The sequence below is a fragment of the Vitis riparia genome, chromosome 18, assembly GCF_004353265.1.
Source record: "Vitis riparia cultivar Riparia Gloire de Montpellier isolate 1030 chromosome 18, EGFV_Vit.rip_1.0, whole genome shotgun sequence".
Taxonomy (NCBI): Eukaryota; Viridiplantae; Streptophyta; class Magnoliopsida; order Vitales; family Vitaceae; genus Vitis; species Vitis riparia.
The window spans coordinates 9,155,066-9,174,919 of NC_048448.1; the positions used below are offsets into that span (position 1 = coordinate 9,155,066).

General features: G+C 37.1%; 1 protein-coding gene across 2 annotated transcripts in view; it reads right to left on the reverse strand.

Moving 5' to 3' along the window:
- The window catches only part of LOC117905993 (ran-binding protein M homolog), a 46,794-nt gene that overhangs the window by 25,689 nt on the left and 1,251 nt on the right, over window positions 1-19,854 (reverse strand). For both annotated transcript variants that reach the window (XM_034818907.1, XM_034818906.1), the window contains exons 2-5: window positions 13,947-14,093; window positions 13,714-13,800; window positions 3,939-3,984; window positions 1,403-1,479 (exon numbers count right to left, since the gene is read on the reverse strand). In XM_034818907.1, coding sequence (XP_034674798.1) covers window positions 1,403-1,479; window positions 3,939-3,984; window positions 13,714-13,800; window positions 13,947-14,093 — 357 coding nt within the window. The remainder of the gene's footprint in view (window positions 1-1,402; window positions 1,480-3,938; window positions 3,985-13,713; window positions 13,801-13,946; window positions 14,094-19,854) is intronic.

The window sequence follows — 19,854 nt, forward strand, 5'->3', positions numbered from 1 at the left end:
TCTTATCACCTAGTCAACACGGGGCATCGGCTAGTCAATAGGGATCACACTTTAAAATAAAAGGCAAAGGAACACACATATAGCTTATCTGTCCCTCCTAAATTTTAGCTATAATCAAATTAATTTTAATTATTTTATTTTTCAATTTCAATTTAATACATTGCTAAAAATATATAAAAAAATCATAATAATCTTATTAATGAATCTTTCTTTATATATTTTTTTATTAATTAAATACAAGAGTAATATAAACTTGTAAATAAAATTATTAACATTTTTAAACATAAAAAAGTACCATCGCTTAATTGAGTGTTAGTCAACCCCAACAAGATATATGGGATAGAAATATCTAATGCCCGATTTTTCTCCCCTTTTTAGTGATTTTCTCACCATCTTTTTTATTAGTCAACACAAGGATCTTTGAGGATAAATATAGGATGTCAAAAATGTTATGAGATCTGTTGGACTTCTCTTCCTCTTTTTAGGCCTCTTGTACCAATGCTTTTAAAGGCATTCCTCACAATTAGCTTCCGGTGTGTAATCAAAAGGTTTTGGTCAACAATGAGAGGAGCTGATTCCAAGTTTGAGGAGATGACATCTATGTAAAGTCTTATGTGGTCTAATCCATTTTGTATGGATCTCCCTGTATATTGGAGAAAGTCAAATTTTTTTTTCTACCAGTTCTTGTATTTGGAGGAAAGATTTTCCATGCTTCTCATAAGTTTTTTATCTATAATTAATATTTTTTTGTTTCTGATAAAAAAATAGACCATCGAATATCATATTGACTTGACATCAAGCTTCTTCCATGTCCGGTTAATTGTATAAACCCCTCAAATATAATTTACAAGGAAAAAAAAGGTACTTGATGACTTCTGAAGTCAGGTTGTTAAGAGTTCAAGTTAGTAGTAGTTAGTTTTGAATCCTATTTTAAAACTTCGAAAATCTTTTTTGATGGAATTTGATATTACAAGTTTCTATACTTCCAAACTTCCTACTTTTTAAAAGTGGTAGCTTATTTTGTTCAAAGTAAATACAAGCCTAACGACCAATTGATATGTGGCCTTGACCAAATATATATAAGGAAAAATCAAGATTTGTAACCTTGCAAGACTTCATTTCAAAGACTTGGTGGAGGTAATGCCTTTTTGTAAACTTTGCTTTATTTAAATGTACACACACATATATAACAATGTAAAGTAAAACTTCTACTTTTCCAACCACCATCATGTCTTTAGCAATTTGGATTTCTTTACAAGTGTAAATCACTAAACGTTTTGTTTACTACAAATTTCAAATCATTACTAATAAACTCATAGGATTACAAGCATGTAGTAAGACATAAATTCCACCAAAACTCAAAGCAGAAATATCATCTGAAAAAACATGCAAATCAACTTACCCATAACTAAGATTTGGTGGCAAAGATATTTTTTCAATCGCCACTTGTTGCTTCATTCGCTCTTGAGCTTCATATGCCTAATCAAAATATGTTGAAAAGATGAAAATGAGGACCCTTTAACAATTTTCATTTCTTCAAGGTTAATGGACTTGTTTGCCATTCTTTTTACAATTAAATTTCATGAGAAAATAAAGTAAAAAACGAATAGGATTTAGCAATACAATCATTGTTCACCTTTGAAAAACCCAAGGAGATCATCAATATACCAACTATATTAAGAACAAATAGACTTGAAAAATCCATGTTCACAACAATTCCCATTAACGAATTACCCCCTCAAAGTAATTAGTCTTCATTGGCAATTTGATGATAACTCAGGTGAATATCAAATGAAGGTAAATATGCCAATTTGATTATTTGGAATAAATTTTAAGTTAACTTTACCAAAAAAAAAACCTAGTAATAATTTTTAAGTTAATAACTTAAAAACAATTTAACTTAAAGTCAACTGAAGTCATTAAGTAATAAGCATTAAGTTTTACCAAATACCTTGTGTCTTCATTACAACTACAAAAAAATAAGAAGACGGAGGGTCCCCTTACCTCAAATCCCTAGAGCTTTAGAGGAAACCAAAAGAGGTGTCATTAACAATCACTGAAAACTTTGCAGAACATTTGCACCATTTAATACATCCCTATCAATTTCTCGCCAAAATTCATCTATTCAAGAACTAATAGCAAGAAACTCTAATTAACATTATCATACCCATCATCTCGTTCTTCACAACATCCCAACTGAATTGCCAAATTGCCATGGAGAACCCATCTGGTTCTAGAGCTTTGTCCCCATTCAACTTTGTCAAAGAACTGAACATCTCCTCTAAGAATGATCCCTCTAATTTTTTTTTTCTTCCTACGCCTCTAATTCTTCAAAATCCAAACCGTTGATGCTAGGTTTACACTCTTTTGCATCAAATAACAAATTGTGAAAAGCAATGTCACTCCCTACTTTATCTCGTTCTCCTCAAACAGCCAAGTATCGTTAATTTTAATCCTAGTAAAAAAATTCCTTCTTCTACGAGTATAGACATTTTATGGAAGAGCTTTGTTTTTCGACTACCCTCCTTAAGCCAAATCTCCCTAGATTTCTACCTACATGAGGTTTCTTCACGAAAAGCCCACTTACTATATTCCTCCCTAGCTACTCTCCTCACTTTATTCCCCAATCCCCTCCCTCTCCTTGGAGTCTCAAAAATCCACCTCATTAAAGCTCCTCCTAGCTCAAACATTACCATTAACCAACACCTCTTTGTTCCAAATTTTCAAATCAAATTTTAATGCTTTCAATTTTGCAGCCAAAATAAAGCTATAAGATCCACTAAAATTGTACCCTATCCACCACCCTTTAAGTAGGTCTTTGAAATGCACCTCCTTCAACCAAATATTTTCAAACTTAAGAGTACGACCTCTCCTCATCCCTCCTTTACAGTGGAATCAAAGAATGATAAGACATAGTATTCAACAGAATACACTGGAGCACCCTAATAAAATGACTTTCCCATCCTTCGGATACCAAAAACCGATCTAATCTGGATAAGGATTGATTGTTCAACCCCCCAACACACACACACACAACTCTAACTCCTCAATGATCTCTGAAAATTTTCTCAGTATTGAAGACACCATATTACCTCTATTGCGTTCCTAAGGGAAACTGACCATGTTGAAATCTCCTTTAACACATCAAAGGTCATCCCACAATCTATTACCCTTCCCTTGAACTTTATTCAAAAGAAGAGGCCTCCCTTACTACCCTACCTTCTACAGAAGAAGGGACCTACCCATCGCCCTTACTTTCTTCATACCTTTAGTATGCTTCAAGCACAAATTAAATTCAGATTTATTCTCTTGTTAAAAGGATAAAAAAATAAATAAATAAATAAAGGGAAAAAAAAATACTCCATGAGAAGAGTTTTATAAGTTAAAAATGAATTAAATAAACAACATGCAATATAGTAAGACATGATGAAGAAAACATGTTAGTGTGCCATCCCAAGCTATAAATATGGAACTCCTAATATATGTTCTAAAAGCAACTAAAATAGAATATATTCAAAGTATTCGTCAATTTCTTTCACCTTGTTACCTTAACAAAAGAAAAATGCATTGCTTTCAATAGTACAAAATAGAAAATTATTAAGCTCAAGCAATCAATTACTTAGAGTTTGTTTGACAGTATTTTTAAAAAACACTTTTAACCTCAAAAGCATTTTCTAAAGAAAAATCAGAGATTCAAGTATTTGGCAAAATTTAAGACACACTTAAAAATTTCAAAAAAAATCACTTGTAGTGTTTTCTAAATAAACACTTGATAAATGATTTTCCTAAAAACGCTTTATGAGAAAACACTTCCACTAAAAACACTTCGAGTAGAAACACTGTCAAACAAAATCTTAGTATTCTAAATCTAAGAAACAAGGGAAATGAAACCTAGATTACTAGACTAAAAGGAGAAAGATACAAAGTGCTTATCTTGCCTTGAGATCAAAACAAAATGGATCTGCCCCGAAGTTGACAGTAACCCTATTCAGTTGAAATCAAACATATGCAAATGTCAGAAACTCTCAAACTTCGAACATACTAAAATAATATCATGTGATTCCCAATCTATGCAACAGACATTTGAATGAAGTGCAAGGAAAATCCAACAAAGACATGACTATAATGTTTTCTGCAAAGATCCTTTCTTTCTTTCTTTTTCTTTCTTTATTTTTTTATTTTTAATATTTCTGTTTTTGGTGATAAGCATTAAGGAACTTACTAACAAAACCTAAAAAAATAAGGCACAGATAAAGGAATATTTCCTTTACAAATGTATAACAGTTTCTGATGACAAAACCAGTACTCACACAAAAAAAAGGGGATATGACATGGATATAAATAACTATACTATACGTACATTTTTTTAAAGAAAAGATATATTATGCTAACATCTTATCCATCATAACTGCTAAATTGACTTTGTAGGGAATTCTTATGGGCCAAATTAAGTATTCTTTCTAGCTCTCTTCTTGACGATAAACCAGAATGTTAATATATCTACAACTTATATAAGCATTCCATGTCAGAAAATTAATCCCATATGCAGATTACAGCATAACATTATTCGCAAAACAGCATAAGTTATAGGTAACATCAATTTGCAAGACAAAAAAACACAAAACCAATGAATCTCTAAAATAGTTTTCTACAATGCCCAAGATGAGCTCAACTTTGCTGATGGTTTGAAAGTTCATTGAACCCATGCAACTGAATATGTAGTAGTAAAACATGAGGTAATTTACTGGATGGGCTAGATGGTCAACAGTCTGTTTTGAAAAGCATTCAGTGAGCTTCAGCATTAGAAATCTTGAGGCTCTCAACAAGTCTCTGCTTGAGACGTGGCTTTGGAGATTTTCAGCAGAATGGGATTGTTCATGAAAAAGAGTAATTGCCAAAGAATATGTGGGCGGATGGTGGCAGCACAGTAGGGAAGATTTTGGCATGAGATTATGAAAAACAATCAAGAAAGGGCTGCAATGATTTCACACAAGGATGCACATTTCTCTTGGGCGTTATGCTTAGGGATGGCACTGGGACAAATTTTTTCAAGTACCTGCCTAACCTCACCCCCCAACCCTAATACAAGAGGTTCAAGAGAAGCCTAAACAAGTTAAGGGTAGGTTTGGGTTTTGTTTTTTTGTTTTTTTTTTAACCTAAATCGGATTCAGGTATTGCCTTGTCCCACCCCCAATTATATATATAATTAAAAAAAAAACAATTTAATTTAATAGTTTCATTTTTCTCTTTTCTAATACAAAATAAACAAAAATATTTCTCATAAAAATAAATTATAATATTTATTTATAAATTATATTTAGTTTTAATATAATATTTTAGAAAAATAAAAAATTGTAAACAAACTAAAAAAAAAAAACGGGGCTAGGAGGGTCGAGGTGGGGCTGACCCACCCCATTGCCATCCGTACACATGGTCTTTGACCCAAATTTTGGACTAGAATTCATCTAGTGAGGTTGCTATGAAAGTTCACCTCCCTACATTATACAACTTTGTTGTTCATAAGATGCATGGTTAGCAAATTACTGCAATTGGGGTGAAACCCCAAGTTTAAAAGAACCTTCGTTGGTTGGGAATGGGATATTATAATGTTCTTGAGAAGTATGGCTGCGAGAGGAGGGCAAGTGTGGTTTGCTATGGAGTCAAAATCTTTTGAGATTTCCGTAGAGGAGGTTGGGGTGAAATTGAAAGGTGTGATTGTGGAAAAGGGTAGGGGTCTTTCAGCATGGATAAGGTTTGGGGATCTTAGTCTTTGGTGCTTGTTGGAAGGGGAGGAAGCTTGCTGTAGGGATGAAGGTTTAGAGAGGTGGAGTAAAGGTTGGGAAGAGGGGGGGAGGAGGTTTCAGTTGGATCGTAAAGAGAATGGGGCTGGGAGTTTTTTATGTTGTTCTGTTGTGGTGAAAGAAGGGAAGCAGTTCTCGCTAATCTTTCCCAAAGGGAGGGGTCTTCATGGGGGGTGGGCTGTTTTAGTGGAGAAGTAGCAATCCTTAGGTGTTGTTCCGTCAATGGAGACTAGGAGTGTGGCCTCTCCCACAAAGTTGTGGAGTATGACCAGGTGAGGTGTTAGTAGATGGGTCGTTTGTTGATGCTCTTACAAAAGATTTGGGAGTAGTGAGAGATGCTGCTTGGTTGCAGCTCAAGGAAAATGAGGCTCATGGGAGAGAGGAGTATTTCAGGCAAAGTTTGGTTGGGTGGTTTAGGGAGAGTCCCAAGCCTCTTCTGGAGTTTTTCTCGTTGAAACTTTGTATGCTCAAGCTTTAGTAGGTGAAAGAGGGGATGAAGATTTTTGCTTTTGGGGGCGCCCAATGCTGTTTGAGTTTGAGGACCTCTCTAAGGCAGAGAAGGTGTTTGCTAGAGGGTCAAGAAGGATTAAAGAGAATTTACTGCAACTAGTCCGGTGGACAACAGAGGTAGGTTGTTTGCTCAAAAGGGCCGGGGGGGGGCGGAGCGGTCAAGGAGTTGTGGGTAAGAGTGTTGGGCCTTCCTTTGCATTTGTAGAGCTGAGAGGTGTTTAGGAAGAAGATAGGATATTGTTGCGGAGGGTTCATTGCTGTGGATGAAGGCACTGCATGCATGGCCAATCTTCAGTGGACAAGGATCCTAGTCAAATCTGTTAGGAGAGTCTTGCCTGAGGAGCTGCATTTGGTAATTGGCAGCACCAGCTTTTCTTTCCAATTGTGGTGGGAAGTGTCACCCTGTTATTCGTTAGTGGTGCAGAGAAGTTGCAGCAGCTAGCTTGGTGTGCTAGAGAACAAGGATGATGGGGTGAGAGGCTCATGCACCAACTCTAGTGTGGGAAAGTCTCTGCAACATCTGCTAATTGGGGATGGGGATGTGTCATGTTCATACGTGAAGAAGTTGACAGGTGAGGCCACAGTAGTTGAGAAAGCTACATAAGGAGGGGAAGTTTAGGAAGGCGACGAGAGGGTTACAGCAATTGCAAATGGGAGAAGTTTGATTGTGACAAAGGTCAAAAGGGGTTTTAGTGGTTTGGTTTTTGGGTCACAACCTTTGGGCTACTGGGGGGTAGGGGAGGAGGCCCAAGGCTTAATTGCGTTAGACTTAGCCCAAGCAGAGTCAGAAGAGGAAGGGGAGGCTTTTTTAAGTGTGGGTCGAGCTCATGTTCTTTTAAGTCGTTATAAGGGAGAGGCTTTAAGAGAAGGATGCCTTTGTAAGGTTTCTGATGGAGGTTTTGGGGACTCAATGGGGCTCTTCCCTAATGACGAGGATCAAGAGTCAGTTCAAGGGGGCAGTTTACTGTCTTTGGAATGAGTTGGGGGCAGTTTACGGTCTTTGGAATGGGTCGTGGTGTGTTGCTGGTGATTTTAATGTTATCCTAAACCCTGAAGAGTGCAATAGAGGGGGGAGTTTTTAATTCAGACATGAGAAGATTCGCAGATGTAATAGAAAACTTACAGTTAAAGGACTTGCCACTGTTTGGGGGCCCTTTTACTTGGAGTGGAGGGATGAATAACCAGTCTTTCTCAAGGCTAGATCGCTTCCTGACCAATGAAGAGTGGGATTGTCGGTTTAGTGGCTCAAGACAGTGTGTCCTTCCAAGACCAGTGTCCGACCACTTCCCAATCCTATTAGAAGGAGGGGGTGTGAGAAGAGGTCCATCCCCTTTCAGATTTGAGAATATGTGGCTAAAGGTGGAGGAGTTTAAGGACCCATTGAAGGCCTGGTGGGAGGGGGGAAAACTTTAATGGTTCTGCAAGCTTTATTCTGGCTAAAAAACTAAAGGTTGTGAAGATTAAACTGAAAGAGTGGAACAGAGATGTTTTTGGCAGGGTGGATTACTGGAAGAATTTGGCCTTGGAGCAGCTGCAATTTTGGGATGAAAAGGAGAAGACTAACAGACTGTCTTTGGAAGAGATGGATGCTAGAAGAGAAGCGAGGGAAGATTTTAAAAAATGGGTTTTATTAGAAGAGGTTACTTGGAGACAAAAATCTAGGGAAGTGTGGTTAAAAGAGGTGGCAAAAATACGGGTTTTTTCCATAGGATGGAAAACGCTCATAGGAGAAGAAATAATATGGACCGAATTAGGATTAATGGTGTTTGGAATTCGAAGGAGAATGGGATTAGTGAAGGAATTGTAAATGCTTTTAGATCCCTGCTGTCCAATTTGGGGGACTGGCGCCCTCCTTTATCCGGGCTGCAGTGCGAAACTTTGCAGAATGTGGATGCTGATGCTTTGGAGGTGTCGTTCACGAAAGAGGAGGTGTATGGCGCGCTGGTGGGTTGTAGTGGGGATAAAGCTCCAGGGCCTGATGGCTTCACAATGGCGTTCTGCTAGTTTGCTTGGGGCTTTGTGAAAGAGGAGGTGATGAACTTTTTCAGGGAGATCTATGAACATGGTAAATTTTTCAAAAGGTTAAATGCAACTTTTCTGGTTTTAATCCAAAAAATGCGGGGGCTGAAGATTTGAGGGATTTCAAGCTCATAAGCTTAGTGGGAAGCCTGTACAAGTGGTTAGCTAAGGTTTTAGCCTATAGACTTAAAAAGGTGGTTGGAAAGGTGGTATCTAAGGCTCAAGGGGCTTTTGTGGAGGGTAGACAAATTCTAGATGCAGTGCTAATAGCTAATGAAGCCATTGACTCGGTTCTGAAGAATAATGAAAATGGGATCATGTGCAAACTTGACATAGAGAAGGCATATGACAATGTGGATTGGGCTTTTCTTCTCACAGTTATGCAGAAAATGGGTTTTGGTGAGAAATAGATAGGGTGGATAAAGTGGTGCATATCTACTGCGATTTCTCTATGATGGTTAATGGAACGCCTAAGAGATTCTTTCAAAGCTCAAGGGGATTGAGGCAAGGCGATCTTCTATCGCCTTATCTCTTTGTGATAGCCATGGAGGTCTTTAGCTTTTTTATTTAAAGGGCAGTGGAGGGAGGTTTTATTTCAAGCTGTAAGGTGAAGGGTAGGAACGAAGAAGGGGTTCAGATTTCCCACTTGTTGCTTGCTAATGACACCTTGGTGTTTTGCCAAGCTTCTCAAGACCAGCTAACATACCTAAGTTGGTTACTCATGTGGTTTGAGGCCGTATCGAGGTTGAGAATTAACTTGCAGAAGAGTGAACTCATTCCAGTAGGGAGGGTAGAGAATATTGATGACCTTGCCTTGGACTTCGGTTGTAGAGTGGGTAGTCTCCCGTCTACTTATGTGGGTCTTCCTTTGGGTGCTCCGTTTAAGTCAGTATCAATGTGGGATGGAGTGGAAGAGCACTTTCGTAAAAGAGTAGCTATGTGGAAGAGACAATACTTATCCAAGGGAGGAAGAGCAACTCTAATCCGAAGTACTTTGTCGAATCTGCCTATTTATTTTATGTCCTTGTTGAGATTACCAAGTTCGGTTAGACGAAGACTAGAGCAAATTCAAAGGGACTTCCTATGGGGTGGTGGCAACCTGGAGCGAAAACCACATTTAGTAAGATGGGAGGTGGTATGCTTAAGTAAAAAGAAAGGGGGATTGGGGGTCAAATGTCTCTCAATTCTTAATAAGGCTCTCCTTTCCAAATGGAATTGGCGATACGCAAATGAGAAACAGGCTTTGTGGAATCAAGTGATTAGAGGAAAATATGGGGAAAATAGAGGGGGTTGGTGCTCTCGGGAAGTGAGAGAGGCACATGGTGTGGGGTTTTAGAAAGGAATAAGGATGGACTGGGAGTTGGTGGGCACACGGATTTCTTTCAGTGTTGGCAATGGAAGGAGGGTGAGATTTTGGAGGGATAGATGGTGTGGGGACTCCCCTCTGTGTGAGTCTTTTCCTTCCCTCTTTGCTTTGTTTGTTGAAAAAGAAGCTTGGGTGGCGGAAGTCAGGGATCCCTTGGCTGAGGGGGGATGGGGGGTGAGGGTTGGAACCCTTGTTTTTCAAGAGCCCTAAATGATTGGGAGGTGGAAATTTTTTTGGAGGAGGCGGAAATTTTTTTGGAGCGTCTTCACGGGAGGAGTGTGTTTGAGGATGTAGAGGATATGGTGGCAAATCAAAGAGCGGCAAATTCTCGACCAAGTCTCTATACCGTGCTCTAGAAGCGGATTGCCCTGTTTTATTTCCATATTGCTGCATTTGGAATGGGTGGGTACAACCCAAAATTAGTTTCTTTGCGTGGAAGGCCGCATGGGGCAAGGCTTTAACCCTAGATCTTGTTCAGAAAAGAGGATGGTCCTTGGCTAATAGATGCTTTATGTGTCTTGAGAATAAGGAGACCATAGACCATTTGCTGCTTCATTGTTCAAAAACAAGGACCATATGGGAGTTACTTTTTACCTTGGTTGGGGTGTCTTGGGTGATGCCCTCTTCAGTTAGAGAGATGCTTCTCAGCTGGCATGGTTCTTTTCTGGGCAAAAAGCGCAAGAAGGTGTGGAGTGCTGCTCCTCTGCATATTTTTTGGACAGTTTGGAAGACGAGGAATAGATTGGCTTTCAAGGATAATGAGCTGTCAATTCAGAGATTGAAATATTCCTTTATCCTCTCTCTATGGTCTGAGGCTAAGCTGTTTATAGTCGAATGTCTTCAATCTTTGGTTAATTTTATTGATTGGTTGGGATCCTTTTAAGGCTGTATTTTGGGCCAGTTGGTCTTTGGGTCTTTTTCTTTTTCTGTGGCCTTTTTGTGGTGGGTGTATAAGTTTGTATACCGTGCATAGGTTTGTATACCTTGAGTTGCTTTTCTGGCGTCTCTTTTTAAATGAATTTTACTTTACTTATCAAAAAAAAAGTCAATTCAAGGGGGGGGCAAAGTCACAACGACTGAGAGGAGGGAGGGGGACATCGTCATGGTGAGGCCTTTTGGGGTTGCAGCCATGGATTCTGTGCTCACGACAGCAAAAAGGAGAGAGAGGGGTAGTAAGGGTGATCTAATCAAATGCCCTGGCTCTTTCTTAGTGCCTTTGATGGACTCTCAGGTAGCAATTACTGATGAAGCTTTGTTGGTGGAGGCAAACCAACAACCTTCTTCTACGCTCTCTTATTCAAGTCCTTCGACCCCCGATTTGAAGTTGTGGGTGCAAGATGGGTCCTTGGAGCTTTCAGTGAAGATAGGGAAGGGAACTTCAGTATCAAAGGCCAAATCTAAGGGGTGGATCCTATTAGGGGCACGGGTTTGGGATGTGTAGTAGAGGGGGAGTTTGCATGTCTTCCCAAAGGTTTTGTCGAGTTCTCTAATTGTTAGGGTTGCCAGTTTTAGGCTTCATAAAGGAAATCAGCTCTCTTCTTAGAAAATTGGAGGCGAAGAAAGGTCGTGGGGTTAAGGTGTCAAGGGGAAGGCGAAAATCCATATCCTCTTCCCGTCTTGAGAAGGAAATCCGAAGGCTTGAGTGCTCAATCAATTACGATAGTGCTTTGACCGCAATAAAAGGAAAGGGGAGGGGGGTGAGGACTTAAGAACAAGGGTATTTGTTGGCCACTGGTGTTTTTTTTGTTCTGCCATGGGTTCTTTGTTTGTTCCGAGTAGGGGTTCTTTATTCTCTTCTTTAGTTTTTGCTAGGGATTTCTAGCCCTCATGGGAGCTAGGTGTTGGTGGGAAGGTGGGTTTTAGTCTTTCTATTTTCTTTTCTTGCTTGTCTCTAGGTCATATCTATATACTCTGTGTGTACTTTGTTGTGCCTTTTTGCAAGCGCTTTCAATATATTCTGCTTATTTACTGATCAAAAAAAAAAAAAAAAATAGTGTTCTTGCAGGCTCAACTTTGGCAAGGGGTATGATAGATAAGTTGGTTTTAGAAGGCATCAAAGAAACAAAATTTCTCTATTAGTTTCTATTTCAAGTCTTCAATCTAGAGTGATTTTTCAATTTTCCAATTAAAGGGATCTAAAGCATGTTTGGGAATTGTTTTTAAAAACAATTTTTTTTCTTAAAAACAGAAAACTAGTTTCTAGACTTGAAACTATGCTTGGTTAGTTTTTTACAAAACATTTTTTTGAAAACAAGGTATTTTCTAAGAACATTTTTAAATCGTTTTCACTTTTTTTTTTTGAGGAGCTGCTTTAAAAAATAATTATACAAGAATAATTGAAAATAAAGAATATATATAAAAATTATTTTTAAGAAATATTTGAAAATGCAAAAAACGTGTTAACAACATTCTAAGTTCCCAAATAGATTTCCATTTTAGAAAACATCAAAGAATATCTTTTGAAAATTGTTCTCAAAAAGGCTTTTACAATTCAAAGGTTTCCCCCTAGGATCAGCATTTTATGTGGGAGATGGTATTAGACGAAGTTCTTAATGTTGACCAACTAATAAAAAAATAAAAAATAAAAAAAAAGATTGTAGTATGATTAAACGATGTTGCCTTTGCAAGCAAGGTCTAGGAATCGGTGCAGATGAGTGTTGTTACATTTGTGTGTTTCATTATTTGGGTGATTTGAGCTCTTCCACGCTTGGCAGAGATGTGTTATTTAGCTGGCATAGTGGCTCCATGGGGAGTAATCCCAAGTAGGCATAGCAGATGACTAATGACATTTCTGACCAATTTGGAAAGAGTGTAACAAAAGAATACTTGATTAGAAATTTCAAAGTGGGATTTGAGAAAGCGATTTTTAACACCTTATGTTTGTGCTTGGAGAGTTTAGGATAATTAAGCCAAAAGTTTCTGTTTTCTTTTCCCAGTTGCCTTAGCCAGCCTCATAACTGTTGCATACGTGAGTTGCATCCCTTTTCTGGTTATATGCCTTTAATATATTTTTCCTATTTGCATATGAAAAAAATCATTTATGGCCTCTCCCTAGAAAGGTAATCATACTAATGGAAATGATTCGACTTAATTGGTGAATTCAATTTCTAAAATTGGTGAATCATGAAAGAAAGTTCAAATTGAATTTTTATCACAGAAAGTGAATCAATAGGACAGTATCACCTAACTCCCAAAACTGCCTAGGCAACAGAACACCATTTAACAACACTGAAATAGAAACCATTTCTCATCAACAAACTGAGGACAGATATTAAACACAAAATTAGCCCCTAACCAAGCAAATATAAATGAACATGCATTGCTACAGAAGATATGACCTCAAATCAGTCAATTAACTCAACTAGTCATAGCAAAATAGATGCAAAGACTAAAACACTTGAATTGTCTAAATCACGAACACCAATATGCAAATGCAATTGTCCAATGTCTTGTCACAACAGATAATTAAAGAAATACAATAATCTAAAACCAAAGACACAACATATTCTTTTTTTCCACTTTGACATTGGCGGTTAGAAATAACAAACCCACCACATCCATGCAAATACTGGTGAGAAATCCAATCAGCATAGCAAATATCATTTCATATTATATAATCTATAATTAACCCATTCACCTCAACTAACAGGACCAAAGCAACATGCTATAAGATTATATTATTTTCACTTTCTCAATCATGCACACCATGACACAAATGCAACTGTCTTATTACAATATTTAAATGGAAGAATAAATATAATTGTCTAAAGAAAGGAGCCAAGGCATATCCTATTCTGAACACGAATAAACGGTATAATGAACCTTCCAAGCCATGCAAGCAGAAGAGAAAAATATATAACCAACTACTACTAAACTTAGAACAATTAGTCTCAACTATTTGAACAAAAGTACATGTGAAGATGCAACATTTGCAGAGTTTTAATCACACATATGACACCTTATCACAATAGATACATGTAGGAAGAGACAGATCCTTTGAAATAACGCACAACATACTCCTCATTTTGACTGTGAACAGCAACTGTAGGATATAAGCGACCCTTCACATCCTTGCGCGTTGTTCCCACTACCGCCCCATTTTTACTTGAATCAACATAAACAGCACAGATATTTTGTCAGGGAACATTTTGAGGTAAAAAAGGATAACAAGTGCTTAAGGAGCCCCAAAAGCTTACACAACACATTCCATTCTAACAGAAAAGGCACTACCACATGGACAATAGTCTTACGTGAAAAAAAACTCCTGTGTAGCATAGTTAATACCACCGCCAACTGTATCACCAGATGTATAGGTTGGGCCAAAAGCCTCCCCCTTTGGTTGTCCTCGATATAACAGTCCATCATCCCCATGATATCCATAACTATTTTGTTCCCAGCTGCCAAATAAAAGAAAAAGATGAAGAATTGCAGCACAACTTTAGAAAAAGGAAAGAAAAAAGAAAGAAAGAACAAGGAATAAAAGACATTCACAATTTAAAGCAGTTCGTAAAACTCACATCCATTGGGCAACAGTTTTAAAGCTACATGGAAAAAAATCATTTACTTCTGTTTTGTACTTTTTCTTTCACTAGACACAAATATGATGACACAACTACGCAATTCCACAAAGGACACAACAAGTTCAAGCCACACCCACCTTACTTGCTCATCCCTATATTAGATTACCAAGTGAGAATTCAACGTGGTGCCAAAATGGTTTTCTTTCCAATCTCCCGAACTATTTGATGATAAACTAATTAGAAAGCAGACCTCAGACAATTAAAAGATATGAAACTGTAGAAAAACAAAACCCTTGAATCCTATTTATTTGCCCAAGAATCTAGATCTTAACTTTTTTAACTCAATAAAAGAAGAAAAAAGAGTTATAATAAATTTAGTGGTTTACAAGTTGAAGTATTGAGCAAAAAATTCCTTGTATTACATTAGAATGCAACATATTCAGTCCTGTGCAAAGGCTCAAAATAAACTATAAAGTTCAAAGATTCTATAATCTCTGCTGGAAGGGATTTCAGTAGAGATGGTCGGATATGGATATGTTGCTATCAGATACAACTAGTTAGCTGCATTATCAATGTCTTTAATTTTTATTAAAATTAAGTTTATATTGCTTTAAATACATTTATTTCGCTCTTTATCTCTTCCTTATTTTTTTAAAAATTATATTGGAAAGAGATGATGTAGAGACATGTCTTTTGAAAGAAGCTCTTCCAACACTATTTTCTACAATCATCACCAATAATGATTGGGTAACAAAGATGTGAGAGTAGGTTGGAAAAGGAGCAAATGGAGTCTTATAGAACTTGCACATGATTACAATTGGAAGCAATGAGGAGGATAGGATGAGCTAGAAGGCAACCAATTGTGGTAAGTTCTCTATTAAATCACATAGTTTGGAATTCTTGGGTACCAAAAAAAGTAAGTTTTTTTTCATGGGAAGCCATATAGAGAAGGATTTTGAATTAATCATACCAAATAGATGTTACATGGATAAATGTGAGGAAGGCACTGATCATTTACTCCTTCATTGTACCAACAAGAATTTGTGGCATTTGATTATGCTTAGCAGCAGAATGCAATTAAATCTTCTTTTGTGGCTATTTTTTTTAAATGGATTAGAGTGTACATAAATGACCATTCAATGTCCATAACAGGCTTTGTTTGGTTCAACTCCAATGAGGGAGCTTGTTTTTTGTTTTCTCTCTCATTAGCTTGCCTTTTGGTGCATATTGCATACATCATGTGGACCTTAGTGCGCCCTTTTCTAAGGCAATGTTAATATAACATCTTTTATTGCCTATAAAAAGGGAAAAGAGAAAAAACATAATTGGCCCATCAACTTCCTATGATATTTTAATAGATTTACTCAACTAAATCAAGCAAACATTCTCTAGCTAGAAAATGTGCATCATTGTTTACTATTTTAGCAAATGAATAAATAAGAAAGAAAGGAAAAATATCATTCCATCTTTAACAAATTGTCACAAATCTTTAAAGACAAAGTAGTTAGTAATTCTTGCACAATTTAGATAAAGCATTTAGATAACCATTCTAATGACATTTTTGTTAGCAAAAATGGAAAAGGTATATATACATATAAATTATTTCCTAGAAGCAAATCTACAAGAATGCATGTAGACAAATGGGAGATTCTTTGCAAGAGAAAAAAAAATGTAGGAAAATGGAGAAAAGGAATAGGGCACAAACAACATATACAATAAGTGATCTTGTTCAAAGATCATTGGGTATAAGTTCTCTCACCAAGAATCAAAATCTTGATAATGATGGAACTATTGATCATCCAAAGGTATCAAACATCATATACAAAAAAAAATATAAATAAAAAATAAATTAAAGGAATGATTGAAATCATTACCAAAGCGGGAAAATTTGAAACTTCAAGAATGTAGAAGAGAACATTATTAAAACACACACACATAAGTGCCATGTATATGTTAAAAACTATGTGATCTTACAAGCATAAATAGTTTGTATATTGAAAAAGAATCACATATTTGAAAATAGTGATAAAATGTTTGTTATCTTGCTTGAGGGGAATGATAGGACAACCCATGAGAGGTTTTTATAATATCACCACCCTTAGGATGTCTGATACCAAGGAGGTATCGAGTGCTCCATTTAGCATCATCTTCCTTCAATGAAAACAAAAGGTTCTAGAGTGTTTCTTAGGAAATATATATGAGGCAAGAAAGCAATAAAATAAAATAAAAATAAAAATGGTTTGTAACTTACTACAAAACTTCTAGATCAAACAGTTGGAGAGTTTATTTTTATAAGTGAAGGCAACCGTATTAAAAGAAAAAGTATACACGATGTACACAAAGCAATCAAGGTGTTAATACACAAAAAAAAGCAACCAAACCCTAAGAAGAACCACACCTTAGGACCATCCCCAACGATGGAGAGTTTATAAGAAATCTTGTATAAAAAGATAAAAGAAAAAAAAAATTATCAATAGGATGATTACTTTAGTCGCAGATGTACTGAGTAGGATGCTACTGAGAGCAGAGGAAAGAAATTTGTTGGAGGGTTTCAAGGTAGGTAGAAACAGAACTAGGGTGACCCATTTGCAATTTGCAGATGATACCATTTTCTTTTCTAACACTAGGGAGGAAGATCTATAGACTCTCAAAAGTCTCTTACTTGTATTTGGGCACATTTCTGGGTTCAAGGTCAACCTTGACAAGAGTAATATTTATGGCATCAATCTTGATCAGAATCATCTTTCAAGATTGGCTGAGATGCTTGATTGCAAGGTTTCTAGTTGGCCTATACTCTATCTGGGCCTTCCTTTGGGAGGGAATCCCAAGGCGTGTGGCTTTTGGGATCCAGTGATTGAGAGAATCTGAAGAAGATTAAATGGGTGGCAAAAGGCTTACTTATCTTTCAGTGGAAGGATAACTCTTATCCAATCTTGCCCCACCCATATGCCCTATTACTTCCTTTCCTTATTTAAGTTACCCGCTTCAGTGGCTGCAAAAATCGAGAGGTTGCAAAGGATCTTTTTATGGTCAGGGATTGGGGAAGGCAAAAGAGATCATTTAGTTAGTTGGGATGTTGTGTGTAAACCGAAGGCAATAGGGGGATTAGGTTTTGGGAAGATTTCTCTGAGGAATCTCGCTCTTTTAAGGAAATGGTTGTGGAGGTACCCTAGAGAGGGTTCAGCTCTATGGCATTAGGTCATCTTAAGCATTTATGGATCACACTCTAATGGTTGGGATGCTAGCACTTTAGTCAGATGGTCACATCGTTGTCCTTGGAAGGCTATTGTACAAGTCTTTCAAGAGTTTTCCTTGTTTACTTGGTTTGTGGTAGGAAATGGGGAAAGAATTCGGTTCTAAGAAGATTTGTGGTGAGGGACCAACCTTTGGGAACCCAATATCCAAGACTATTTAGAGTAGTCTTGGATAAAAATATTCCTATTTCTTCAGTTCTCGGTTCTACTCGTCCTTTCTCTTGAAACTTTAATTTCCGCCGTAACCTTTCAGATTCTAAGATAAAGGACTTAGAAAGCCTCATGCAGTCACTTGATGGATTGCATTTATCTCCTTCGATTCCAGATGCCAAATTTTGGCCTTTATCTTCTTCAGGGCTTTTTTCAGTCAAATCTTTCTTTCTAACCTTATCTCAATACTCTGGCTCTCCTCAGGTTTTTCTTTCTAAGTTCATTTGGAAATCTCAAGTCCCTTTCAAAGTGAAGTCCTTTGTCTGGTTAGTGGCACACAAGAAGGTAAATACTAATGACATGCTACAATTGAGAAGACCCTACAAAGCCCTTAGTCCTGATATTTGTATTTTGTGCATGAAGCATGGGGAATCAACAAATCACCTTTTCCTACATTGCTCCTTGACGATTGGGTTGTGGCACAAATTATTTCAGTTAGCTAAGACAGATTAGGTCCCCCCGAGGAGCATCTTTGACATGATGTTCATCAAATTTAATGGTTTTGGTTCTTCTAAGAGGGGGATAGTTTTGTGGCAAGCTGCGAGCATCGCTTTAATTCGGGTTGTGTGGTGGGAAAGAAACACGAGGATTTTTTAGGATAAAGCAAGGAATTCAGAGTATCTTTGGGACTTTATTGTTTTCCTTGCTTCTCTTTGGGCTTTTTGTTCCAAGGTTTTTAAGAGGACTCCCCTTAATATGTTACAACTTCACTGGTTAGCGGTGTGTACTCCATAAGGAATGGTCCATTCTAGAGAGTTCGTTTGTTTTTTTTTTTTTTGATAGGCAAACACACAACAAAAATATATTAGAAAAGGGCGCCTTGAGGCTGACCCAAGCATACAGGATGTATACAAGAGGCACCAAAGGGCACAAAAAGAAATAGAGATACAATACCAGCCCTCAACTAGCGCCTAGCCAATCAAAAAAATTAATCAAAGGAAGAGGACCCTCATTTACAACCGATTTAGTCCATAGCCAAAGATTACAAACAAAAGAATTCTTCAACCTATGAATTGATAACTCTTCATTATCAAAAGCTATCCTGTTTCTTTCCTTTCAAACCGCCCAAAAAATGCACAAAGGGGCTGCGTTCCACACCTTCCTACGCTTCTTGCCCAACTTAAAGTCGCACCAACCACTAAGAGTATCTCTAACCGAAGAAGGGAGGACCCAAGTAACACCAAACAAAGCAAACAATAACTCCCATAGAGAGTTCGTTTGTTTTACTGTGTACTTTCTTGTAGTTTAGTTTTCTTTAGTGGGAGGATTTCTCATCCTTCTTTTGTACTTCTTTTTTTCTATCAATATATCTTTGTGTTGTTTCCAATCAAAAAAAAAAATGAAGCTACACCATCTATGGCTGAGGAAACTTAGGCAATGATAGAAAAAAAAAATTAAAATTCAAAATATCCTATGTTGTTTTGGTTTTTATAAAATGAAACCCATCTCAACCAAATTAAGCTTTAAGAAGTCAAATTTTCATAGATAAATAATGAGCATAGTGTATATTTTGCATGACACCAAAAGGAAATACACCACTGCAACAAGAAAAAATAACACAAGAAGAGAAAGACAACTACATGAATAATTCCCCAAATCAGCTCCCTTCTTAGTTGTCAAAGAACTCCAAGAAGGTTCTTCAATCTAAACTAACTTCTACCCATCAAATAAATAAGAATCTTAGATTAATGTCCTTCAATTTGCACACCAATAAGTCATTTTCTTCTCAATTTCTTTTTCTGTGCTCCTCCCAGAAGCCCAAGACTGACCATACTTCCACACTGTCCTCTTTTTCTATCCAATCTTCCCAAGCCAATTGGCCAAGGTCTAGATCATAGTATTTAGGAGCACCGAAACTAAAATAAAGAGGGTGAAGCTCAGATTTCATAAGTCTCAAGCTACTGCATTCTCCATATCCCTCTTCCGCATACAAAACCTATTTGGAATGGCCCTCACCCACATCAGCTGAACAATGGTTCAAATCGATGCCCAAGCACTATCCCTATAAAGAAAGCCACTTTTATGGGAGCTAACATTTCCCATATTTCTTTTGTTGTGATCACACAGCTGGTCAAAGCCTTGAAAAAAATATGTCCAAGAAAAGCTTTTATCTGAAAGTTTCCATTGCTTTCCAATTTTTTTTTTCTTTTTTTTTTTTTTTGATAGGGAAATTA